Source organism: Amblyraja radiata, chromosome 9 (assembly GCF_010909765.2).
Source record: "Amblyraja radiata isolate CabotCenter1 chromosome 9, sAmbRad1.1.pri, whole genome shotgun sequence".
Taxonomy (NCBI): Eukaryota; Metazoa; Chordata; class Chondrichthyes; order Rajiformes; family Rajidae; genus Amblyraja; species Amblyraja radiata.
This window is the reverse complement of record NC_045964.1, coordinates 8,335,996-8,363,287: the sequence shown is the minus strand read 5'-3', so window position 1 is coordinate 8,363,287 and position 27,292 is coordinate 8,335,996. Positions and strand designations below refer to the sequence as shown.

General features: G+C 44.9%; 1 protein-coding gene across 1 annotated transcript in view; it reads left to right on the top strand.

The window, feature by feature from the left end:
• slc39a9 (solute carrier family 39 member 9) overlaps window positions 1–12,480 on the top strand; it is a 36,455-nt gene extending 23,975 nt beyond the window's left edge. Inside the window, exons 4-7 of the mRNA XM_033026648.1 lie at window positions 783–851; window positions 3,800–3,885; window positions 7,863–7,997; window positions 11,634–12,480. Coding sequence (XP_032882539.1) covers window positions 783–851; window positions 3,800–3,885; window positions 7,863–7,997; window positions 11,634–11,861 — 518 coding nt within the window. The 3' untranslated portion in view covers window positions 11,862–12,480. The remainder of the gene's footprint in view (window positions 1–782; window positions 852–3,799; window positions 3,886–7,862; window positions 7,998–11,633) is intronic.
• The last annotated feature ends 14,812 nt before the right edge of the window (window positions 12,481–27,292 follow it).

The following is a 27,292-nucleotide window of genomic DNA, read 5'->3' as shown; positions in this document are numbered from 1 at the left end:
TCTGCGGACAGTGGTCATTGACAAATCCACACCTGACTCCTGAAGAGTGTTTCTGATCTGTCAGACAGGTGTTTGGGGATTTTTCTATATTATAGAGAGAGTTCTTCTATCATCAGCTATGGAAGTCTTCCTTGGCCTGCCAGTCCCTTTGCGATTAGTAAGTTCACCAGTGCTCCCTCCCTTCTTAATGATGTTCCAAATAGTTGATTTTGGTCAGCCTAAGGTTTGGCTGATGTCTCTAACAGTTTTATTCTTGTTTCCCAGTCTCATAATGGCTTCTTTGACTTTCATTGGCACAACTTTAGTCCTCATGTTGATAAACAGCACTAAAAGTTTCCAAGGGTGATGGAAGGACTGGAGGAAAGACTATGTGCTGAGAGCTCTCTTATACCTGCATTAAGGAGGCAACTAAACACACCTGAGCAATTACAAACGCCTGTGAAGCCACGTGTCCCAAACATTATGGTGCACTGAAATGGGGGGACTATGTGTAAACACAGCTGTAATTTCTACATGGTGAAACTAAAATGTATAAATTTGGGCTTTAATAAAATCTGACAATGTGCACTTTAACCACATGTGATTTTTTTTCTATAACAAATCTCAAATTGTGGAGTACAGAGGCAAATAAATAGATGATTTGTCCCAATCATTATAGAGGGCGCTGTATGCACTTGTATGTAAAGTTATTTAACTAAAAATTAACGTAGAATTATTTAACTGGTATGTTTACATTTCCAGGAGTTTTCTGTGGTTGATTCGTGTTTTTGTTTTCCTTTAAGATCCTGAAGTAGCAAGAACAGCAAATACCAAGTTTACCACTACACTTGGCCTGGTGGTTCATGCAGCAGGTAATGTTAATTCATCATGCGTCATAATGGCTTAAAAAATACCACTTCAAAGCTGCCTCTATTTTAGTTTAGTTTTAGTTTAGAGATACAGCGTGGAAACGAACCCTTCAGCTCACCGACACCGCGCAGCCCAATCATCACCTATAAACTAGTACTACCCGACTAGGGATAATTTACAGAAGATAACTAACCTACATACTTGCATGTGTTTGGAATGTGGACTGAAACCTGAGCACCGGGAGGAAACCCAGGCAGTTACAAGGGAACGTATAAACTCCGTCCAGACAGCACCCATAGACGAGATGGAAGCCGGGTCTCCAGCGTTGTAAGCAGCAACTCTATTGCTGCGCCACTATGCTGCCCTCTTGTATCCAAACCATTCTAGGTGGTGGCATTATCATGCAGCTGATGCTGCAGTACAAGAAACCTGGGTTAGATCCTCATCTCAAGTTATCTCTGGAGTTTGCACATTCTCCCTGTGACTGTATGGGTTTCCTCCAGGTGCTCTGCTTTCCTCCCATATCCCAAAAACATGCGGGTTTATATGTTAATTGATGTGTAAATTGCCCCTTGCGTTTCTGGAGTGGATGCGAAAGTGAGGTAACATAAAACTAGTGTGTACGGGAGATTGATAGTCAGCTTGAACTCAGTGGATCAAAGGGCCTGTTTACGCTGAATCTTTCATTCGATCAATCCAGAGTAAATGGAGAAATTGGATCATCAGCAATCTGTTAAGAGGAAGATAATTTTTTTATCGGAGTGGTAACTATCCTTGGTGAGTGCGAGGATGCTTGTCAATTATGGGTTATGGAGTAGTGTGTCATAAGGAACTGCAGGTGATGGTTTATACTGAAAATAGACACAAAATTCTGGAGAAACTCAGCGGGTCAGGCAGCATCTCTGGAAAAAAGGAATAGGTGACATTTCGGTTCGGAACCCGTCTTTAGACTGAAGGATGAAGAAGGCCAGACAAAACAGGGCTAGCAACAAATGACCTCTGGAAAGGTAGAGTCCATCCTCAGAAATGGAAAACGGGAAATAAGGAAGCTACTCTTTGCTCAAGGCTGTAAACCTTTTGAATTATTTTGTCGTTATCTCCATTAATCTGCCAATTATCCACCTCACCTCCACTTCTCAGTTGCCCGGCTTTGCCCAGACACCACCTCACTTTTCTAGATTTCTCCCCATCATTCCATCAGTCTGAAGAAGGGTCCCAACCCAAAACATCTTATGTCCATTTCCTCCATCACTTTGTATTTTGCTCAAAATTCCAGCATCTGCCATTTCTTGTGTCTCAACCTTTTGAATTCTCTGACCCAGAAGGCAGAGAATCCCCAGTATGTTGAACACGGAGATGAATGGACTTTGAACGGATAAGGGGGAAGTCTTTTAGGACCGAGATGAGAAAAACATTTTACCACAGAGAGTGGTGAATCTGTGGAATTCTCTGTCACAGAAGGTAGTTGAGGCCAGTTCATTGGCTATATTTAAGAGGGAGTTAGATGTGGCCCTTGTGGCTAAAGGGATCAGGGGGTATGGAGAGAAGGCAGGTACAGGATACTGAGTTGGATGATCAGCCATGATCATATTGAATGGCGGTGCAGGTTCGAAGGGCCGGATGGCCTACTCCTGCACCTAATTTCTATGTTTCTATGAACCTGGAAGAAACTAATGATGTGGAGGTTAGAGAAAGTGAAAAGGGAAAGCTGAGCATTGGTTTCTATTTCTTAGTTTCTAATGTCATGCTAGAAAAACGCCCCGACCTACTTGATGCATCGAGTACCTACGACTAGCATCACGACCTACCTACGACCTCGTGACGACCATGCTGCGAGTATGAGTCAAGGGCAAACTCGGCAGAGGTCGTGAATTAGGTCGTGAAAGTGGGACAGGCCCTTTAGATGAAAATGAGCATTAATGCTTGCCTTTTTGTGCATGGCTCCGCAAATCAGTTGGATTTTTGCAAGGCACGCCGTAAATACTCCAAATCAAAACCAAACAAATTGAATTTTAGTTTTAGCTAGTCAAAAGTAAACAAATTTAGATTAAGGTGGTGCCTTGGATTAACTGAAATTAAGGACCATAGACAAGATTCCAGAATAGTTCCCTAATAACTAATGTAACTATCATTTTTATATGTTTGTACTGCACTTCCTGTCTTTTGAAGCCATCCTGTCTGCTCTGTTCCTGAACGGCCAGTTTATTTTCAATTGGTTTCCTAAGTGGGAGCAGTGAAGCGTGCATTTGCAGATTCAGTTCCTATCGATCAAACCCTGCTAACTGAGACTTTTTCAGACACCTTACACAGCTTTAAAAGATAGACCCAAAATGCTGGAATAACTCAGCGGGTCAAACAGCATCTCTGAAGAAGGGTCTTGGCCCAAAACGTCACCTATTCCTTTTCTCCAGAGATGGTGTCTGACCCGCTGAGTTACTCCAGCTTTTTGTGTCTATCTTCGGTTTAAACCAACATCTGCAGTTTATTCCTGCACGCTTTAAAAGATATCCATGCTGCAGCACTTCAGAACCTTTTGGTCTTAGAATGCAAATGTGTATCATGAAAAGGGCAATGAATATTAGGATATTTAGTTTAGTTTTATATAATGCAAGATTATTTCTGTTGTGCTATTTTAACACATAGCTTTCTCTTTTTGCCTGTCAACAAATTCCTTGTATGTTGCAAAACATACTTGGCTAATAAAGTATGATTATTATGATTATGATATTCAAAATATTCTATGAATGGTCTTGTACAGTAATCCAGTTGACCACCCAGTAATGTGATCTGTAAAAAAAGAATGTTGATTTATTTTCTTTGAGTTGTAACTAACAATGGCCACTTTTAATTTGTCTGTTGAGCCCATTGCAGGGAGGAATTGGGTATGAAATAGCTGTACTGCCCACATTTCCTGATACTACTTGGCCTTATCTATTCCTTTCCCTTACAGCGGATGGCATTGCATTGGGTGCAGCAGCTTCCACATCACAGACAAGTGTACAGTTGATTGTATTTGTAGCTATCATGTTGCATAAAGTAAGTATCTAAAACTTGGATTTCCTTTACTACTGCCTTCCACATGTCAAGGTTTGAGAAATGTTCAGTGATCGGAACTCATTTTCCCTTGTGGGGTCTGGATACTTGAGTACAGTGGACTGGGATCTCAGTGGCTTGGTTTAGATGAGGATGTAATGACAGTGTTACTGCATTTGCCCATGGCCTGGACTATTAACCCAGAGATGGTAGTAAGAATTCCACCAGTGAACTAAACTGAAAGGAGCAATATGAACTAATTAAGTGAAGGGTACTTGGATTATCACAGAGTGCAGTTTGATGGTGTCTACTCTGGTAGAATGGAAAAGCAGAATATTTTCTTAAAAGGTAAAATAGTTCATGTTAGGTGTCCTTTTACACATCACAAATTAAGAGGCAGATATACGAAGGCAAATCATATGCAATCTTTAATGCAAATTATATCAGTAAGGAATTCCTGTTGCAATGGCACCATAACCGAAATACAGTCGCCATTTTGGCTTCCTTTCTAAAGGAGCAAACAGCTTGTTGTGTGGAAGAGGTTGTGTGTGGAACGCATATTCATACAGTTAATTCCTGCAATGGGAAAGAGTGAAAGGTTGAGAGGATAGAACCAGCGGCACGGTGGCGCAGCGGTAGAGTTCCTGCCTTATAGTGAATGCAGTGCCGGAGACCTGGGTTCGATGCTGTCTGAACGGAGTTTGTACGTTCTCCCCGTGACCTACATGGGTTTTCTCCGGGTACTCCGGTTTCCTACCACAATCCAAAGACATACAGGTATGTAGGTTAATTGGCTTGGTAAATGTTAAAAAAAAATTGTCCCTAGTGTGTGTAGGATAGTGTTAATGTGCGGGGATCGCAGGGCAGTGCATATCCGGTGGGCCGAAGGGCCTGTTTCTGCGCTGTATCTCTAAACTAAACTAAACTAAAAACAAAAAAGTGGAATAGATCCGTTTTTTTAACGAGAATTACAACCTTCTAATTTTGTGAAAACCAGAATGATTCTATCATTGTATCGGCACCTAGTGGTTCAGCCTCTCCTGGTATACGAATCCTCGGCACCCCTGGGAAGGAGTCACGAGATATATGTGGGTGTGGCCTAGTATATAACTCCTGACCTTCCCTCTCTCGCTCTCTTGCTCTCCTACTTCCTCTGACTTCATGAGAGTGTCCTGCCACTGCAGCAGGAACACAACCGAGCCCACAAGGCAACAGCCTCTCAGCAACAACAACTACAACTATGTTAGAGTGCTAAACGTCCATATATTTCTAACTTACAATGCCTGAATAAACAATCTATTTATTGGGATGTTACGTTACAGTTGTACAAGACGTTGATGAGGCCACATTTGAAGTGTTGTTCAGTTTTGGTCACCTTGCTTTCAGAAAGATGTTATTAAGCAGGAAAGAGTGCAGAGGAAATTTACAAAGATGTTAACAGGACTTGAGGGCCTGAGCTACAGGAAGAGATTGGGTAGGCTAAGACTTTATTTGCTTGGAGAGCAGAGTAGGGGAATCAAGAACCAGAGGACATGCGTTTAAAGTGAGAGGGAAAGATTTTAATAGGAACTGTATAAATACTGTCAGCTATAAGGCTTGAGTCAAGGATGTGATGGAATATTCCACCAATCATACATTAAAGACCTCAATGCCATCCAAAATGAAGCAGCTGCATCAACAGCTCAGCTAACACTTTAAACATTATCCCCTCTGATAGTTTCCTGAGACTTGTTTGGCATTATTTCAATGTATTTCACAATTCCTACTAAGTACCTGTAGAAGGCCAGGGACACGGGGGCATGGAAACAAGTTCCACTTCATGTACTTCGTCACTACTTTTGTGAAATGAAATTTGGGTCTCTTTTTTTTTAAATCCTTGAAGGTGAGAATCAGTAATCATAATTATGCATCTATCAGATTGTAATATCCCAAATGGTTTAGTGATCCTCTCCAGCTCATTATATACCTCAGTTGTTGACTTTTAACTGCTCTCTGAAAAGTGGCAAATTGCCACCCAATTGAAGGTATCTAACCACAACCTACTTGTGTTAGATGCCTTAAGTGGGCGGCGCGACTCTTGTCAGCAGCGGCCTCTGCAGTCCGTCTGTCTTTTTTATTGTTTTCTGTCTTGTTCTATGTAGTTTTTATTGTTTTTTTTGTCGGGGTATGTGTGTGGGGGTGGGGTGGGGTGGGGGAACTTTAAGGTCTTTCCCCTGCACGGGAGACCCGACCTTTTCTTTGTCGGGTCTCCGTTGTCGTTGGGGCTGCAACGTGGAGCGGCCTCCAACAGGAACGACCTGGGGGTCCAGTCGCGGAGCTGCGGATTTACTCACCATCACGGAGCTGGCCGAGTCCGGAGCGGGTGTAGCTGTGGTGGACGCTGCTGTGACCCGACACCCGGAGATTCGGAAGCTCCTACCGCAGGTCTGTGGACAGTAATACCGGGAGCCCGCGGGTCCCTGCTGGGTGACCGCTTTTTGGGGCTTCCGCAACGGCGACTTCTCCAGCCCGAGTTGTGGGGTTGAAGATTACCTGGAGCGGGGCCTTACATCACCGCCCTGCGCGGCTTGGAATGGCCGCGGGACTTTGTGAGCGCCCGCCGGGGCTCCAACACCAAGAGCCCGCCGGGGCTCCAACACCAAGACCCGGTGCGCGGCCTTGCATCGCCCGGTGTGGCTTTAATGGCTGCGGGACATTTAATATCGCCCGCCGGGGGCTTTGACTCTGTCTTTGACTCTGACATGGAGGGGAGAGGGGAGTGCAGGGGAGAGATATGTTTAAGTTTTGCCTTCCATCACAGTGAGGAGGACTCACTGTGATGGATGTTTATGTGAATTGAATTGTGTTGGTGTTTGTTTTGTTTTTTTTTTTTTTTTTTTTTTTTTTTTTTTTTTTTGTATGGCTGCAGAAACCAAATTTCGTTTGAACCTCATGTGAGGTTCAAATGATAATAAAAGGTATTGTATTGTATTGTGTATTGTGTATTGGCAATTGGGGATGGGTAGTAAATGGTACTCTGACCACCTATCTTTAAGTTTGTTTAAAACAATTAGATTATGTTGTAGAAGTTAAGTTGCAGCAGCCTTTCTATAGTGATGTTGAGACCACATTCATATGTGCATTTTTACTAAACTTTTTTTTAATCTAGTACCACTGTCACACCTCAGTTGGAGTTTTGTGCCCAATGCTCACTTAAGAGATTTGAGTACAGAATATTTACTGTTCTATGAATGTGTTCTGAGCTACACTTTATGAGGGGGGGGGGGGGGGGGTGGAAGGTGTCTGCTCTCTTAGTCATAGTCTTGAAGTCCTAGATTTTTGAAAGAAAACGGGTCAGCACAGTGGCATAGCTGACAGATCAGCTGCCTCGCTGTGCCTGAGACTCTGGTAAAATCCTGACCTCGCTGGTCTGTGTGGGGTTTGTGCGTTCCCCCAGTGGGTTTCTTCCGGGTACTCCGGCTTGCTCCCATATCCCAAAGATGTGCGGGTTTGTAGGTTAATTGGTCTCTGTAAATTTCCCGTAGTGTATAAGGAGTGGACCTGCTGTGAATGGTTGATCGCAAGTTGGCGTGGAGTCAGTGGCGTGGAGCCTGTTTCCATGCTCAAGGAGGAAACTGTCCAAGCTAGTTTATTAGGGTAATACTGTGGAGGTGCTCTCTAGAGATTCTCTCTCTTGGCAGCAACAGCTTTATTTTTGAAAAAGTACCTGAAACGGGACCACATTTTAAAAAATTTCCAAGACTTGGATTTAGGAATATTATAAATTGCTCAATTTTTGCAAAGGCCCTGTGTTCTCAGTGAATGTTACATTCCGGTTACATGCCTAGTTTGTTTTACCACCTCAGTGTCCTGCAGTGCAACACTTTAGAAGGTATTGAGGATATAGGACTGGACAGAGGACATCTCATGCAACCGGAAGCAGCATATACAAACTGATTAATGGTGCACTACAATCATTGTGTTCCTCCCCTCTCTTTTAGGCTCCTGCTGCTTTTGGTCTGGTTTCTTTCCTTATGCATGCGGGGCTCGAAAGGAATCGAATCAGGAAACACCTACTGGTATTTGCTTTGGCAGCACCACTGCTCTCCATGGTCACTTACCTGGGCCTGAGTAAGGTAGGTATAATGTGTTTCACGCTGCACTTTGTAACAATAAACACTGCGCCAAGAAATCTCACGGGGGTGACTGTTAAGTGAGCAAAATACTGCACACAATCAATAGCTGAATGATCAATTCCGTGTGGAATTTATCTTTAAATATGTTTGTGAAGTTATTGGTCAAAGCACAAGGAACACATCTTGCTTCTTTAATACGATCAGCTCGAAGAAATAGAGACCCTTGGTCTGAAAGTCTGCCCGAGGATGGGTCATATCTGCCACCTGTACTCCACAGAGTTGTTGATCTAGATTATGCAGTAATGCTGAACACTGTTTCTGACTGAGAGGTGGAAATGCTGCCTAACAAGCCAACCCAAACAGACATTTGGCTTGTGTTTTAATCAAAACTATTACTGGTGCATCATCTATTAAACAATTAAGAAGCAGGATATGATTCATGGAAGGGTTTTTCTCATTAAACGTCTCAGGATTCACACAACAGATCATTGCATACCTCCAAATCCGCACACCTTTGGGATGTGGGAGGAAACCGGAGCACAGAAAGGAAAGTCATGCAGCCACAGGGAGAACATGCAAATTCTGCACAAACAGCACCCGAGCTCAGGATCTACCCGGGTCTTTGATGCTGTGTGGCATCAGCTCTACCAGGTGCACCACTGTGCCGCCCACCGTGGTGCAAGGAAAGCTGAATTGATGCAATATTTGCATTAGCACTGGGAGCTTTTGCCTACGTCAGTGCAGTCCCCAAGTAGCATGAAGCTTGACAATATCTTTAATCTGATTCTGCCCTACTACTCTTGCTGGGAAACATTTCATATTCTGAGTAGCCTGGGAGGCTGCTGGTTCACACATATAAATTTGAGATATTTTGATTCTTGAGGCTTTAAATAAAGGTAAGCATTCAAAAAGCCTTTTCACAATCCTACTGTGAATTGAGACTTAACAAAGTGCAATCACGCTGAGGTTGATAATTCTCAAGGCTTTCAGGCAGGTCATCAATGCAAAGTTAAAAGGCCGTTTCTCCATCTTGTTTTCGTACATTTAATGTTTTGAAATGGGGTGAAAACACTCAAAACTTTGGACCATGCGCGTGCCCGTAGCTACGCCTTGTATTTGGAAGATAACGTAGCTATGGGCACGCGCATGGGCCCAAGCTATGCCTGCCTCTTTGTAGGGTACATCGAACAATCCTTGTTCGAGGCGTACCACGGCCCCATCCCTGACCTCTATCTCCGCTACATCGACGATTGCTTTGGTGCTACCTCCTGCACCCACACACAACTGACTGACTTCATCCGCTTCAACACTAACTTCTATCCGACACTCAAATACACCTGGACCTTTTCCGACACTTCCCTACCATTTTTTGACTTCACTATCTCCATCGCAGGTGATAGACTTCTGACCGACATCCACTATAAACCCACTGACTCCCATGGCTATCTAGACTACACTTCTTCCCACCCTGCTTCCTGTAAGGACTCCATCCCCCACCCTGCTTCCTGTAAGGACTCCATCCCCTATTCCCAATTCCTCCGTCTACGCCGCATCTGCTCCCAGGATGAGGTGTTCCACACCAGGGCATCGGAAATGTCCTAATTCTTCAGGGAACGGGGGTTCCCCTCCCCTACCATAGATGAGGCTCTCACCAGGGTCTCTTCAATAACCCGTAACACTGCCCTCTCTCCCCATACCCCCAGTCGTAACGGGCAGAGTCCCCCTTGTCCTCACCTTTCACCCCACTAGCCGTCACATACAACAAATAGTCCTCCGTCATTTTCGCCACCACCAACGTGACCCCACCTCTCGCCACATCTACCCATCTCCCCCCCCTGTCTGCTTTCCGCAAAGACCGCTCCCTCCGTAACTCCCTTCCCTCCCGCACCACCCCCTCCCCGGGCACTTTCCCTTGCAACCGCAAGAGATGCTACACTTGTCGCTTTACCTCCCCCCTCGACTCCATTCAAGGACCCAAGCAGTCGTTCCAGGTGCGACAGAGGTTCACCTGCATCTCCTCCAACCTCATCTATTGCATCCGCTGCTCGAGATGTCAGCTGATCTACATCGGTGAGACCAAGCGTAGGCTTGGCGATCGTTTCGCCGAACACCTCCGCTCGGTCCGCATTAACCAACCTGATCTCCCTGTGGCTCAGCACTTCAACTCCCCCTCCCATTCTGAATCAGACCTTTCTGTCCTGGGCCTCCTCCATGGCCAGAGTGAGCACCACCGGAAATTGGAGGAGCAGCACCTCACATTCCGCTTGGGCAGTTTGCACCCTAGCGGCATAAACATTGACCTCCAATTTCCGGTAGCCCTTGCTGTCTCCTCCCCTTCTCAGCTCTCCCTCAGCCCTCGGGCTCCTCTTCCTTTCTCCTTTCTTCTTCTCCCCCCCCCCCCCCCCCCCCCCCCCACATCAGTCTGAAGAAGGATTTCGTCCCGAAACATTGCCTATTCCTTCGCTCCATAGATGATGCTGCACCCGCTGAGTTTCTCCAGCACTTTTGTCTACCGAGCCATTTACAATGTATAGAGATACATGTTAAAGGAATAACGTTTAGTGCAAGGCAGAGCCAGCAAAGTCCGGTTGAGGATAGTCCGAGGGATATCAAAGAGGTAGATAGTAGTTCAGTACTGCTTTCTGGTTGTGATAGGATGATTCCCTCACAACCAGAGAGCAGTGCTGGACTACTATCTACCTCTTTGATACCTCATTCCTTCTCTCCAGAGATGCAGCCTGTCCCGCTGAGTTACTCCAGCATTTTGTGTTTATGTTTGGAAGAAATTACTTTCATTTCTAATAAGGCAGAGATGAATTACTTTCATCTCTGCCTCAGAGGGCATTGGAAGCCGGTTCTCTGGATACTTTTAGGAGAGAGCTAGATAGGGCTTTTAGAGATAGCGGAGTCAGGGGATATGGGGAGAAGGCAGGAACGGGGTACTGATTGTGGATGATCAGCCATGATCACATTGAATGGCGGTGCTGGCTCGAAGGGCCGAATGGCCTGCTCCTGCACCTATTGTCTATAACCTATGGAGCATCAAATTTTTCCAAATCATATTTGAATATCCTGAACGTTATTGGTATCTTGGATTTGATAGAAAATGCTAATGTTATAGAATACAATTAAACATTCAAGCATTTTAATTAGTGATCAGTTTCAAATGCAAAATGGCAAATGCCAATGGATGTCTTATGGTGTGTAGCTCACATAGAAATGCAAGGATACTTCCCCCCCGATGTTTAGTTTATTGTCAGTGGAAAGACAATACAATCTTACAATCGAGTCATTCACAGTGTATGGATAAATGATAAGGGAATAACGTATAGAGCAAGATAAAGCAAGTAAAGCCAATGTTACCAGGGCTATGCTTCTTTCCCACTCCAACTTCACTTGCTGATTAATTTGAAATGCAGTTTGATGCAACATTTGGTTCAAAATCCGATGGTTCTCATGTGAATGGCATGATATGTCATTTATTTTCTTGTACTGATATGTCTCAAACTAACAAACTAATTTAAAAAAATTGCTAGACTTTTTTGTTGTCGTTTTCAGAATTAAACAGCGCTGTTTGCTGCACTCCCAACAAAATAATACTAATGCTTGATTCCTTTGCCATGTTTGTTCTTGCAGAGCAGTAAAGAAGCTCTTTCAGAAGTGAATGCCACTGGAATCGCCATGCTGTTTTCAGCAGGAACTTTCCTCTACGTAGCCACCGTGCACGTTCTTCCGGAGGTGGGTGGCACTGGCCACAGTCACAAGACTGAATCAGGAGGGAAGGGACTCAGTCGAATCGAGGTTTGCACCCTTGTCCTAGGGTGCTTGATCCCATTAATATTGTCAGTGGGTCACCAGCATTAACCAGCTGCAGTCCAGCAGCAAGCCAGATAATAAGGGTCGGCCAGCACGCCCATGATGGTTGGCAACATCATTATTCGCGCTGGGAGATGGTCCCTTCATTTTTCCCATGACAATCCAAGTGATGGTTTGGAAATAAAAATGAAGTGAAATTTAGCTGTGCTGTAAATAAGTTGAAAGTAATTCTGGAAATGTAGCCACTTTGAAAAGTGAGTCTTGTTCAATTATCAACAGAGCTTGAAATCTCTGAACTTGTTTCATTTAAATGAGAGAAAGAAAATTAATCAAAGTGTCTATTTGTAAAGGGCGATGCACAGGCACTTACTAAATTAACAAAGAACTTGGTCTGCATTAGAGATAATCCAGGGCATTAATCAAGCCGCAGGAATTAACACCAGGTTCATGAATATGTGAAATATAATTTTTACTGAATTTTATTCATAAATGTACAGTCTTAAATAGTTTGTTAGCCTGTGTGCTTGGTGCCTGCTAGTTCCATGTCTGTAGTGTTTAAATGATAGGATTTTGACAGGGTAATGTATCTTGGAAATTTTTTTTGTTCAAAGTGCTTTGTTAATGTGTATGGGGTAAGGAAATTAAAAAAAAACGTCTGAATCTTTCATTTGAATGGTCAAACATATAGTTTAGTTGGTAGATAGGTATGGGTATAGGATAACAAAGGGTTTCCTATATACATGGAGTACGAGGAGTGAAATGCCATTGCTATGACTTTGCTGACTTCTGAATATTCATTATTCCGTAAGCTCAAATCATTCCACAGACAATGGCCTTATTTTTCCAATTCTTTGTACGCATTAACAGATCTTGCAGAATTTTTTTTGTTTTTAAGATAAATTTATAAATATTTTTTTAATGTGCCCACACTTTGTTTTGTACAATTTTTACCCCACCTTTCTTTACACTGAAAAACATTCTAAACTGATCTCTTCAGATAAAAATGGAAAGATGTCTTCAACAATCATCACTGTTGGTATCTTGCTTCACAGAAAAAGAGTCTATTCGTGTTCCAGCTCGTTCGAACAGCTATTCACTCATAAATCATAGAATCGTAAAGCGCAGAATCAGGACTTTTGGCCCACCATGTCCATGCCGACTTATCTATAGTAAAGTTTACCCGGATTTGGTCCATAGCCTTGGCCATGTAAGTGCTCATCTATGTGCTTTGTTCTGAATTCAGTCCTATTCTCTGTTACCCTCTAGCTCTGCAAAAGTCTTCCCCAATATATTTGTCCAGTACCCTTTTAAATACTGTAATACAATTTGCTTCACTGTCCCTTTTTGAATGAGCGTTCCAGATTAAAGCATTTGGAGCATTAAAAAAGACTCTATAATTTGCACTCAATTAAACACCTTAAGTGTCTCTGTTCTGATTAACGACTCTTCCTGTAAAAAAATGTTATTTCCTTTGTTCTTCCAACATTTTCTGGTTTAATTAGATGTTTACCATTATCTAGTTCCATCTCAATAAAGCTCTCTTATTAGCCTGTCTAACTGAGTTATTAATGAAGACTTTTAGGAACAATGCCCCTACATATGTGTTTTTTTAAATATTGGGACATCACTAGCTTGTGCTTTGAGTATGTTTAGTTGGTAGGCCTTTGTTTTATTTATTGTCCCACAACCTATCTCTAAGCATGTGTCTTGGTAAGCATGTTTCAGCTGGCTTCATCAGAGCCCACTGTGCACAAGTTCAAGGATCCCAGAAGGCGGGGACAATAAATTGAAGAAGGTTATGTGCATGGAGGTAATGGTACACCTTTATAAAACATTGAGACCTTGTGCAGTTCTGGTCACCACTCTATAGGAAGGACATGCTTGCACTGGACAGGGTACAGTGGAGATGCCAATACTCCAGTGGATGCATTGTGGAGAGATGAGGCTACAGATGCAGGAATATGGAGCAAAAACAAACTTGGCGGAACTCAGCGGGTTGAGCAACTTTGGACAGGCAAAAGATAATCAACATTTCAGGATGCCTCGGGTGCTGCTTGACTCGAGTTCTCCCGCCAGTTTGTTTTTTTTGCAGGGAATGTAGTACGTTTGGGAAGCTTTCTATAACTTGTGGTAAATTAGATTGTTGAAAAAAAATTAGAGTAGTGAGGGATTTATTTACAAATACAGAGAACGGAATGTAATGTGGAAAGATACATGATCTTCCACTTTAACATTAAAAAAGCAAGATTTTTTTTAAATGGTGGAAGATGGACTGGTGTTCGTGTTCAGAAACATCTGGGTGCCCTTGTGTACAAATCCCTAAAATTTAACGTGGAGATCCAGCAAGCATTCAGGAACACCAGAGAGTTTGAGTACAAGAGTAAAGATATCATCCTGCATTTATGGGGGAACCCCATGAAACCACATATGGGATATTGATTGAGTCTGGATTTCCCACCCAACTTGCAACAGAGGAAGTGAGGCAGCATCTCCAGGCTGATTAATGGGATGGGGACACCATCCTAGTTTCTTGAATGTACAGTAAAATATACTTAATTGGGGGATGGCTAACGGACTGAAAATAAAGTTGTAGTAAATGAGCAAGTGGAACTCGACAATGGCCAATAGTCATCAATTATTACAACTAGCCACTGATATTTACTATAAACCCACAGACTCCCATGGCTATCTGAACAAAAACACCACCCACCCCTGTCTCTAGTAAGGGCACCATTCTCTTCTCTCAGTTTTTCTGTCTCCGCACGATTTGTTCTCAGGATGAGTCTTTCCACTCTAGGACTTCTGAAATATCCTCCTTTAGGAAACGTAGCTTAATTTCTGTTGTAGCTGATGGAGCCCTCTCGTGTAATTCCTCCATTTTCTCACATGTCCTCTCTCCTTCCCAAACCATGCAGAGATAAGCACCCCTTTCACCACACCTTTCACCCCAGTAGCTTCCACATCCAGCAGACCATCCTTCATCACTTCTACCACCTCCATATTGATCTCACCTACAAATTTCTAACTGCCACGTGCATTCAAGTATCACACCTTTCGTTCGGTATTCACTGCCCCTCTTATATTGGTCCTGATTTTACCTGACCTTACTCTTTCATCCCTTCTCAAACTTTCTGTCCTATTACGTCTGCTTTCCGTCCCAACCTCTCCTGCATTCTCCTTCCATTTAACTTCATCCATTCATTTCCAATTTGTTTACCCCGTCCAATATTTAGTTTAAAGCTCTGTACGGTCCTGCTCATACGGTTTGCCAAGACACTGGTCCCAGCCGAATTCAATGAGTCTGTCCCGTCAGAACAGTGCCCTCCTTCGCCAATGCTGGTGCCAATGTCCCACAAATTCAAACCCACTTCCACACCAGTCTTTGAGCCACATGTTCAACTCTCTGAACTTCTCAACCTCATTCCAATTCGCACGTAGCTCAGGTAGCAATCCAGAGATTATTACCTTTTTGATTCTGCTTTTGAATTTGATGCCTAGCTGCTCTAATTCTCTTAGCAGAACCTCTTTCCTTGTTCTACCTGCGTCATTAGTACCCACATGGACCACCACTGTTGGATATTTCGCCTCCCACTCCAAGTTCCTCTGCAGGTTAGATGAGATGTCCTGAACCTGGGCATCAGGCAGGCAACGCATTCCCCTACTCTGGGCAAAATACTTTTATTTACCCAATCTATTCCCATCATGATTTTGTACCTCTATAAGGTCACCCCTCATCTTCCTACACTCCATGGAATAAAACCCTAGCCTGTTCAAGCTCACCCTATAGCTTAGACTGTCTTGTCCTGGCAAAATTATCTTAAATCTCCACCCTTTTCAGCTTGATATCTTTCCTATGACATGGTGACCAAAAATGAACACAATACTATAAATATGGCCTCACCAAAGTCTTGTATAGCTATAATATGACCTCCCAGGCCTGGGAGATTTGTCTACCTTCATATGTGTCAGGACCTTCAGAACCTCCTCGACTAACACTGACTGCTCTCAAGACACTTCCATTGACGGCCAGAATATTGGTCCCCTTCCTGTTACGGTGCAACCCATCCCTCTTGTACAGGTCGCTTCTGCCCCAAAAGAGCTTGCAATGGTGCAGAAATCTGAACCCCTGCCCCCTGCACCTCCTCAGCCACACATTCATCATCTCCCCTATCTTTATGTTCCTACCCTCACTAGCACATGAGATTTAAAGCAATCCAGAGATAACTACCCTGGAAGTCCTGCTTTTTTGGTAGTCATAAAATTTCATCAGTCTTGGTATGACTTGCATGAAAATGGGTGTGATTTTGAGTGTTTTTAGCTACATTTTGCATCTGGTTCTGAGGATGTAAAGTGATGAAATATTTTTGTTGGAAAAACCAGGAGGTGATATCTTTATGTTCGCACCATTACTTCCCTTTATTGTTTGCAGAAATATTCACTGATTAAACAACTGTTTCCTACATTGCCACTGTGACTGTTACAAGTATTTCATTGTTGAATACTGATGTACAAAATACAAATTTCTGTAAATTCATATGATGAAATTGTTGTTGCTAGGTTTTAATACATTGACCCATCCATAGTGGGGAATTAATGGATCAGGCTAATTCCAAAGCAAACACAATCAATAATTGTTACTACAAGTGCAAGCAGTTGGGGCGTTAAACCAAAATGACCTTGCTCAGTTAAATTCTGAATGAATCATAATCTATTGAATCTGCGACAGTTGGTGGTACATTGAATATGAACTGTAACAGCAATCTTAAGATCAGAAGGGATAAGAGTAGAATTAGGCCATTCGGTCTGATCAAGTCTACTCCGCCATTCAATCATGGCTTATCGATCACTCCCTTCTAACCCCGTTCTCCTGCCTTCGCCCTATAACCTCTGACATCCGTACTAATCTAGAATCTACTGTATCTATCTCTGCCTTAAATATATCTACCGACTTTGGCTCCACAGCCTTCTGTGGCAAAACATTCCACAGATTCACCACCCTCTGACTAAAGAAATTCTTCCTCATCTGCTTCCAAAAAGAACGTCCTTTAATTCTGAGGCTATGACCTCTAGTCCTAGACTCTCCCACTAGTGGAAACATCCTCTCCACATCCACTCTATCCAAGCCTTTCACTATTCTGCACGTTTCAATGTGGCTCCCCCCCCCCCCCCATTCTTCTAAACTCCAGCGAATATACGCCCAGTGCTGTCAAACACTCATCATATGTTAACCTACTCATTCCTGGGATAATTTTTGTAAACCTCCTCTGGACCCAGTCCTGCAAGCCAGCACGTCCTTCCTCAGATATGGTGCCCGACATTGCTCATAATATTCCAAATGTGGCTTGACCAGTGCAACAAAAACGCACATGGTTGTTTCAAAGCTGCTTCCAATCTTTGCACTTTGGTCTCTAACTGCACATCAGTGTTGTTATAGCTCTGAGCTGCTTAACTGTGGGAGGATCTTGTTACCTGTACATGTGGTTACTGATAATTGCTAAGAAATGAGATGTAGCACCTGTGGTCATGGCAGGTTAAAGGTCTTGAACCAGAGGTAAGATTAATGATCAGTAACAGGATATTGAACCTGTATAGAAGGTAAACTTTGAAATGCGCATCTTAGTTTAGTTTCGAGATACAGTGTGGAAACAGGCCCTTCGGCCCACTAAGTCTGCACTGAGCAGCTACAAGCACTGTACACAGGTCCTATGTTATCCCAGTTTCACATACTCCACACTAGGGGCAATTTACAGAAGCCAGTTAACCTACAAACCCGCATGTCTTTGGAATGTGGGAGAAAACCGCAGCACCTGGAGAAGCCCACTTGGTTACAGGGAGAACATACATACTCCATACAGACAGCACCCGTAATTGGGATCGAACCCGGGTCTCTGGCTGCTGTAAGGCAGCAACTCTACCGCTCTGCCACATAATAAAACAAACTGCATCTACAGCATCTATCGCAAGACAATACAGCCCGGCACACAAACCACACAACAAATATTGTTCTGTATGGATGCTCTGTCTCGCTGAGCCCAGAGGTCCAGCGTAGTTTACCTGTCACCCTCTAGCTTTATACCTTGTTTGATGTATTTCCAACTATTCAAACAAGAGGACATGACTTCAGAATTAAGGGACAGAAGTTTAGGGGTAACATGAGGGGGAACTTCTTTACTCAGAGAGTGGTAGCTGTGTGGAATGAGCTTCCAGTGGAAGTGGTGGGGGCAGGTTCGTTGGTATCATTAAAAAATAAATTGGATAGGCATATGGATGAGAAGGGAATGGAGGGTTATGGTATGAGTGCAGGCAGGTGGGACTAAGGGAAAAACGTTGTTCGGCACGGACTTGTTGGGCCGAAATGGCCTGTTTCCGTGCTGTAATTGTTATATGGTTATATATGGTTAACAGTTAAATGCACAAGTCTGTAGGTTAATTGGCTTGGAAAATTTGCAAATTGGCCCGAGTGTGTGTAGGATAGTGTTTGTGTGCGGGGACTGCTGGTCGGTGCGGGCTCGGTGGGGAGTGTGGAAACCGAAGTTCTCGGAGAAAACCCGACGATGTCACGGAGAACACTGCCCAATCCATCACCGGCTCTGACCTCCCCACCATCGAAGGGATTTATCGGTGTCACTGCCTCAAAAAGGCAGCCAGGATCATCAGAGACCCGCACCATCCTGACCTCACACTCATTTCACCACTGCCATGGGGAAGAAGGTACAGGAGCCTGAAAACCGTAATGTCCAAGTTCAGGAACAGCACCTTCTGTACAGCCATCAGGCTATTAAACACAACAACCTCATATAGGCTCTGAACTACAAAGACATTATTATTGTTGAACTGTTCTGTTTGTTTTTTGAGTATGTGTGTATGTGAATATATATAAATATATGGGTATGTTGTGAGTACTGAGCTTTACTTTTCTCATAAGATAGACAGAAATGCTGGAGAAACTCAGTGGGTGAGGCAGCATCTATGGAGCAAAGGTATAGGTGACGTTTCGGGTCGAGACCCTTCTTCAGACTGATGTGGGGTCGGGAAGAAGAAAGGAAGAGGCAGAGACAGTGGGCTGTGACAGAGCTGGGAGGGGAAGGAGGGAGAAAGCAAGTACTACCTGAAATTGGAGAAGTCAATGTTCATACCGCTGGGGTGTAAACTACCCAAGTAAAATATGAGGTGCTGCTCCTCCAATTTGCGGTGGGACTCACTCTGGCTATGGAGGAGGCCCAGGACAGAAAGGTTGGATTCAGAATGGGAGGGGGAGTTGAAGTGCTGAGCCACCGGGAGATCAGGTTGGTTAATGCGAACTGTGCGGAGGTGTTGGGCGAAGCGATCGCCAAGCCTATGGTTGGTCTCACCGATGTAGAGCATCTTGACACCTAGAGCAGCGGGTGCAATAGATGAGGTTGGAGGAGGTGCAGGTGAACCTCTGCCTCACCTGGAAAGACTGCTTGGGTCCTTGAATGGAGTCAAGGGGGGAGGTAAAGCGACAAGTGTAGCATTTCCTGCGGTTGCAAGGTTAAGTGCCAGGAGAGGGGGTGGTTTGGGTGGGAAGGGACGAATGGACCAGGGAGTTTTGGAGGGAGCGGTCTCTGCGGAAAGCCAAAAGGGGAGGAGATGGGAAGATGTAACCAGTGGTGGGATCCCGTTGGAGGTGGCGAAAATGTCGGAGGATTATTTATTGTATGTGACGGCTGGTGGGGTGGAAGGTGAGGGCAAGGGGGACTCTGTCCTTGTTATGAGTGGGGGGGATGGGGAGTGAGAGCGGAGCTACGGGGTATAGAAGAGACCCTGGTGAGAGCCTCATCTATAGTCGAAGAGGGGAACCCCCATTCGCTAAAGAATGAGGCCATCTCCGATGTCCTGGATTGGAACACCTCATCCTGGGTGCAGATGCGGCATAGACGGAGGAATTGGGAGTAGGGGATGGAGTCCTTACAGGAAGCAGGATGGGAAGAAGTGTAATCCACATAGCCATGGGAGTCAGTGGGTTTGTGTTCTTTTCTCTCTCTCGTTTGTCAAATCAGACTATTTGCATATTCTGTTGTGCTGCAGCAAGTAAGAATTTCATTGTTCTATCTGGGACACATGACAATAAAACACTCTTGACTCGTGACTCTTGAGAGAACGTACAACATCCGTACAGACAGCACCCGTAGTCAGGATCGAACCCAGGTCTCTGGCACTGCAAACACTGTAAGGCAGCAGCTCTACTGCTGCGCCACGGTGCCACCCTTGCTGTTTGCCTGCTGTCAGTGGTGCAACGAATGGTGAAGTCAAGTAAAGGCAGGTGGGATGTAAGTCTAGATGACAGTGAAAGGATATTGCAAAACAAAAAGTGAATTTAACCAGGATAGCACCAATTGTAACATTCAACGTGAATCACCATCGATGACCTGTCAATACAATGACGGGAAGGCATAGGTTATGGAGATTGGGATCAGAAATTTACAGAAAGTAATGGGCAGGAGACCAGAAAGGTACGCAGTGGTTCCATAAGCCCTCGTGATCTTTGGAGAGGTATAAATGGAGACGAGAAATCCTACCTCAACCTGGATTAACACTTATAAAGCAGGAAAATAGATATTCTCCCTGGAAATAAAAGCAGAAGATACTGTATCTGTGGAGAGAGAAGCAGACGCAACGTTTCCAGTCAAAAACCTTTCATCAGAGCTGGGGATGTTCTAATAAAGGGTCTCGGATCTCAAACATTCACTATGTTTCTCTCTCCACAGATGCTGCCTGGCCTAATGAGTGTTTCCCATATCTACTGCTTTTATTTCAGATTTCCAACACCTGGAGTTTTATGTTTGTATTTTGGCTTTACCGCTGTGCCACGATGGACTGCAAAGTGTACAGAGGGAATTATGCAGCAGTGCCAAAACAGAATTCAGAGAATTTGATTCCTCAATCCTACAGCAAAAGTTTAGGAAGGTGAAGGGCCGTGGGAGGTATTGACTGGAATGTTATATTTTTAATCATTTTTTAACATCTAATATTGTATAATATAAATCAAGAATTATATAAAATAGAAACTATTTATTCAAGTGGTTCCAGGGATGAACCATGTCACCAGTAGGAGCCATTCCCCTTGGACCAGGGAAAGTTGGGAGGGTTTTGAATGAAGATTTTGATTAAGGGACATAAGATGATGACTAGATTACATGTGGTAGCTGAACTGAGGGACTTCCTATTAGAAGAGCAGGAGAGACTGTTTTGAAGGCTCAAGGGGAATACCTGAGGAAACCAAGTCAGGCAGGGAGTCGTGTTGATGCGGAACTCACTGACCACAGGAGTGGTGGAAGCTGCATTAACCCGAGGATTTGAACAAAATTGTAAAGTCACTGGGGAGGGAGTAGCAGGGGCGAGGGAAAAGAGTGGGGAGATGTGACTGATGGGATCTACCAGGATGCCACAGTGCATTCGATGAGAAACAACATTATTGAGTCACGAGCACTCTGGATTCCAACAACCATCCCTGTACCACTGTTAATGCTCAAACACACTTTACTGGTAGTATAATCTCTATGGGCACTCTGAACTTTTGAACAGTACTGTGTCTTTTGAATGTGAGAGCTTATTGATTGCATAAACTCAATGTGTCATGCCCAGTGTGAGTGGAGGCATTGAAGCCCTGAGCCAAGTTACAGCTCCCTGGGTTATAAACACCCAATTTATGGACACGTCGTACTGGTGTAACTCAGTGGGTCAGGCAGCATCTCTGGAGGACATGGATAGGTGATATTTCAGCTTGGGCCCTTCTTCACACTGATTGCAGTAAGATGGAAAAGAGGTGCGGAGAGATAAAGCCAAAGGCATGAAAGGTGGATGCAGGTGAAGGGGATTCTAATCGGCAGAAGGGTGGACACACCCAGGAGAATGGGGTTAGGAGGGAGAGATAGATCAGCCATGATTGAATGGTGGAGTAGACTTGACGGGCTTAATGGACTAATTCTACTCCTATTCCTTATAACCCAGGCTAGATATGAAAGGAGATAAGGAGGCAAAAGAAAGTTTGAAGAGAAAAGAGTGAAAGAGCAAAATGCAAAGCCAGAGGGAGAGATGTAGGTCGAAGGTGGGAAGGAATTTAATTTATAGTGTATTACTGTCACGTGTACCGAGGTACAGTGAAAAGCTTTTGTTGTGTGATAACCAGTCAGTGGAAAGACAATACATGATTACAATCGAGCCATTTACAGTGTATAAATATGTGATAAGGGAATAACGTTTAGTGCAAGATAAAGAGAGTAAAGTCCGATCAAGGATAGTCCGAAGGTAACCAATGAGATAGATAGTAGTTCAGCACTGCTCTCTGGTTGTGGTAAGATGGTTCAGTTGCCTGATAACAGCTGGGAAGAAACTGTCCCTGAATCTGGAGGTGTGCGTCATCACACTTCTGTACATTTTGCCCAATGGGAGAAGAGGGAATGGCCCGGGTACTAAGGCAGCGTGAGGTATAAATGGAGTCGATGGAAGGGAGGTTGGTTTATGTGATGGTCTGGGCTGCATCCACAATTCGCTGCAATTTCATACGTGAACGGGAGCGAGATAGTGGAATATATGGGTGCATCAGAGTGAGAGTTTAACCTAGAATTGGAAAATTCAATCTTCATACTGTTGGGTTGCAAGCTAGCCAAGAGGAATATGAGGTGCTGTTCCATCTGTTTGCATGTGGCCACACTCTGGTAATGGATGAGACCCAGGACAGTCAATATGGGAATGGAAAGAGGAGTTTAAATGGTTAGCATCCGGGAGACCCAGTAGCCCTTGACGGACTAAGCACAAGTGTTTGACGAAACGGTCTCCTAGTCTACGCTTGGCCTCGCTAATGTAAAGTAGGGCTCATCGGGAGCAATGAATGCAGTAGATGAGGTCAGGGGTGGTGCTTGTGAACCTCTGTCTCATCTGGAAGGGCTGCTGGGGTCCCCGGATGGAGGTGAAGGGATGGGTGTTCTATCTCCTCTGGTTGCAGGGTTAAGTACCTGAAGTAATGCAGTGAGGCCTGCTGGTGCCTGCTCTTCCCACGCCTGCTCACTCTCCCACTCCGCTGTTGTTCATCTCTGACTTATAGAGAGTTGGATTACGGACTGTACTCAGGAACAGAACCCTCTCATAAGCTGGGGACTGCCTGTAGTGTGCGGGGTGTAAGGATGAGGAGAGGTCTGAAGCACTGTCTCACCAGCTCTGGCCTCTGTTTAACCACACGCCCCCATTTCAATAGAATGCAGATCATTAGGGGGGGATGAGAGAATGTGATCTGTCTGTGAAAGAACTAAGCAGCCATAACAATATGTAAACTTGCACGTTACATATTTCATGTTGCAGTAAGGTCAAGATACGCACATACCTTGCATATGAATACAGTGAGAATAATCAGTGCTGAAAGTGTTTGCTCTGCCAGTCGTGCTTTGCCCTGGTTTCTCTCTAACCACGTTCATCACGTTTGCAGTGAAACAAGGCAGGGGGATACAGTTACACGTGCCTCCTTTTCTCTTTCTGTCATCCCAGCGCCAGGGAGCAATTTTAAAGTGAGGGGATGCCACAGAGTAATAGCGTGGACCATGATGCAACTCAATGTGCAGGAAGGAACTGCAGATGCTGGTTTAAACCGAAGATAGACACAAAATAATGGAGCAACTCAGCGGGGCAGGCTGCATCTCTGGAGAGAAGAAATGGGTGACATTTCGGAAGAAGGGTCACGACCTGAAACGTCACCCATTCCCTCTATCCAAATATGCGGCTTGTCCCGCTGAGTTACTCCAGCATTTTGTGTCTATCTGCGGTGATGCTACTTGAACTAGGAGCAGGTTGAAACGGCTTCTGTGGTGAAAATGCAACTGAGCTCCACCCCCTCGCCCCTGGCACTGTCTGCAAACAGGCTGCAGTAAGCTGGCATCAGCACTGACCAAGCTCTTCCTGTATCATGTTAGGTATAAAAGCCAGGCCGGGTGGTGGCACAGTTGTTGATGGAGAGCTGCAGCCAAACACTGAGCAAGTGCACAAGGCCACTCAAGGGCAGGGTGTCAACGGCGTTTCGGACACTATTGGGTCTCAGGTTGGTGACTGGCCATGCCCTCTTCTCACTGCTACCGTTTAGTTTAGAGATACAGCGCGGAAACAGGCCATCTGGCCCACCGAGATGGTGCCGACCAGTGATCCCTGCACATTAACACTACACGCACTAGGGACAAATTTTACATTGATACCAAGCCAATCAACCTACAAAATCTGTACGTCTTTGGAGTGTAGGAGGAAACTGAAGATCTCGGAGAAAACCCACGCGGTCACGGGGAGAACGTACAAACTTCGTGCAGACAGCACCCGTAGTCGGGATCGAACCTGGATCTCTGGCTCTGTAAGCTCTATAAGGCAGCAACTCTACCACTGCGCCACCGTGCAGTTTTAAAGAAGGTGCTGGACCGTGAGAACCAGGTTCAAGAACAGCTTCATTCCATCAACCATCAGGCTCTTGAACCACCCTACACAACCCTAACCACACCCTACCTCCGCAGCAAACCACTTTTAACTACTATGGTTGCTCCGTGTATTTTGTTTTTTGCACTTTCATGGCCTAGTTTATTTAGATTAACTGAATGTATTGCATATTTATTGTTTCTGTTACATGTAGTGTGTCTGGAAAATCTGCAGCGTTGAACTGTTCCAATTCCTATCCTGTGCACCTGATGAATAAACACTTTTGATGTCTACTCCAGATATTAAGGCAGAGTTGGAAAGCAAGTAAATGTCAGGTAAACAAGACTGGATTGGTTTGTCAACTGGGGTGTCGTCATGGTTAATTTGGGCTGCAGGGCCTGTCTCTACATCCTAAGTGTTTAATAACACCTTACTGAGAATCTGAAAATTCAAACACCACATCCAGTGGATACCCCTCACACTGGTAATAACAGCCTTAAAAACCCATTAACTGATATGTCAAATATGAGTTCCCTTTCATAAATCCATGCAGTCCTTTGGCCTACGATATTATCTTCTCTGTGACCTATGACCACTTTGTTACAAAGAGATTCTGGTGTCGACCCTGCTGCTGATGTCAGGATGGTGTTGGACTATCGATAAATAACGCGTAGCAGTAGAGTTGCTGCCTCACAGTGCCCGAGACCCACATTCGATCCTGACCACGCGTGCTGTCTGTACGGAGTTTGTACAGTACATTCTCCCCATGACCTGCGTGGGTTTTCTCCGAGATCTTTGGTTTCCTCCCACACTCCAAAGACGTATAGGTTGGTAGGTTAATTGGCTTGGTGTAAATGTAAATTGTCCCTTGTGTGTGTGGGATAGCGTTAATGTGCGGGGATCGCTGGTCGATGCAGACTGTGGGCCGAAGTGGCCTGTTTCCACGCTGTATCTCTAAACTAAACTAAACTTAGGGACATGAATATGCAGGGATGGAGGAAAGCAGAGGTGGTTAGTTTGGTTTAACTGATGTGCTTGCAGCCCACAGGTTCAACCCTAGTCAGTAAGTGACTCCAGTTCTTTGTCAGTGTGGCTTTCTGCTGGTTAGCAACAAAAGTTTTTCACTGTACCTCGGTTCAGTACATCAGTAATTGTAATAGAATGTCCCAACTTAGTTTCCTATAGAGGTGCCTACTATATTCTATTGTGCTGAAGCAAAGCAAGAATTTCATTGTCCTATCTGGGACACATGACTATAAACTCTCTTGAATCTTGAGGTACAGCATGGAAACAGGCCCTTCGCCCATCGAACCCTTGGTGACCAACAATCAGCTGCACACAAGTTCAGTTATCCCAGTTTTGCATCCAACACACTAGGGATAATTTACAGAGGCCAAATAACCTACAACCCTCGTATCTTTGGAGTGTTGGAGAAAACCGGAGCACCCGGAGAAAACCCATGCAGTCACAGGAAGAATGTACAAACTCTGTACACGTGACAATAAACTAAACTAAACTGAAACTGACTCTTGCCTGCCAAGCGTGGTCCTCCACAACATGTAGATTGGGCCCACCAGTACTGCACCCTTCTCTGGGCAATGAATCCCACTGCCAGCTTCACTCCATGGACTCCACTGGCACTGCTGGAAGCCTCTCCCCCCAGCCCATTCGCTTCAGATGGTCTGCATCAGTCACAGGCAGCTGGAGCTGCTGTAGTGCCAAGGGCAATGGTTCAGTACCTCCCCTTCTGGCCCGATGCCCATGCAGTAAGCTGCAGGCAGGCAGCAGAACAAGACAACGCAATCTGGGGCCAGCCTTTCATGGGATGTAGCTGCTTCTCATCATCCCACTGCCCCAGTGTGGAGGTTTGCAGGTTTATTTAGTCAGTGGGGCCTGAATGCAATCACCTCCTACAAGGCGAAACCAGGAGGCAGCTCGAATGTCGGCGAATCATCACTCCCTGACGAGCTCAATGCGTTTTACGCACGCTTTGATAGGGAGAATACTGATGTGCCTTCCCGATCCCCCATTCGCTGTGATGGCATTTCAGTCTCAGTCACAGAGGCCGACGTCAGGAAATCCTTCAGAGGGGTGAACCCCCGAAAAGCACCTGGACCTGATGGTATACCCGGTCGTGTTCTAAAAACCTGTGCGGGCCAACTGGCTGGAGTTTTTACGGACATTTTCAACCTCTCACTTCTGAGGTCTGAGGTCCCCACCTGCTTTAAAAGGGCATCAATTATACCGGTGCCCAAGAAGAGTAACGTGACGTGCCTCAATGACTATCGACCAGTGGCACTAACGCCAGTGGTGATGAAGTGCTTTGAGAGGCTGATCATGGAGCAAATCAACTCTTACCTCGACAAAAACCTGGACCCACTGCAGTTCGCTTACCGACACAACAGATCAACGGTGGATGCGATCTCGCTGGCTCTCCACTCCGCTCTGGACCACTTGGACAACAAAAACTCATATGTCAGGCTGTTATTCATCGATTACAGCTCGGCATTTAACACAATCATCCCCTCCAAGCTGGTTACCAAACTCGCAGAACTGGGTCTCTGCGCATCCCTCTGCAATTGGATCCTCGACTTCCTCATTCACAGACCACAGTCTGTTCGTATTGGTGGAAATGTGTCAGCCTCGATAACAATCAGCACGGGAGCACCTCAAGGCTGCGTGCTCAGCCCCCTGCTGTACTCACTCTATACCCATGACTGCGTAGCCAATCACAGTGCGAACTCCATCATCAAGTTCGCTGACGACACCACTGTTGTGGGGCGTATCACTGATGGGGATGAGTCTTGTATAGAAGAGAGATCGAGCAACTGTCCATATGGTGCCAGCGCAATAACCTGGCCCTCAACACCAGCAAAACCAAGGAACTGATTGTGGACTTTGGAAGGAGTAGGAGAGGGACCCACAGCCCCATTTATATCAACGGGTCGATGGTTGAAAGGGTCAAGAGCTTCAAATTCCTGGGCGTGCACATCTCTGAAGATCTTTCCTGGTCCGAGAACACTAATGCAATTATCAAGAAAGCTCATTAGCGCCTCTACTTCCTGAAAAGA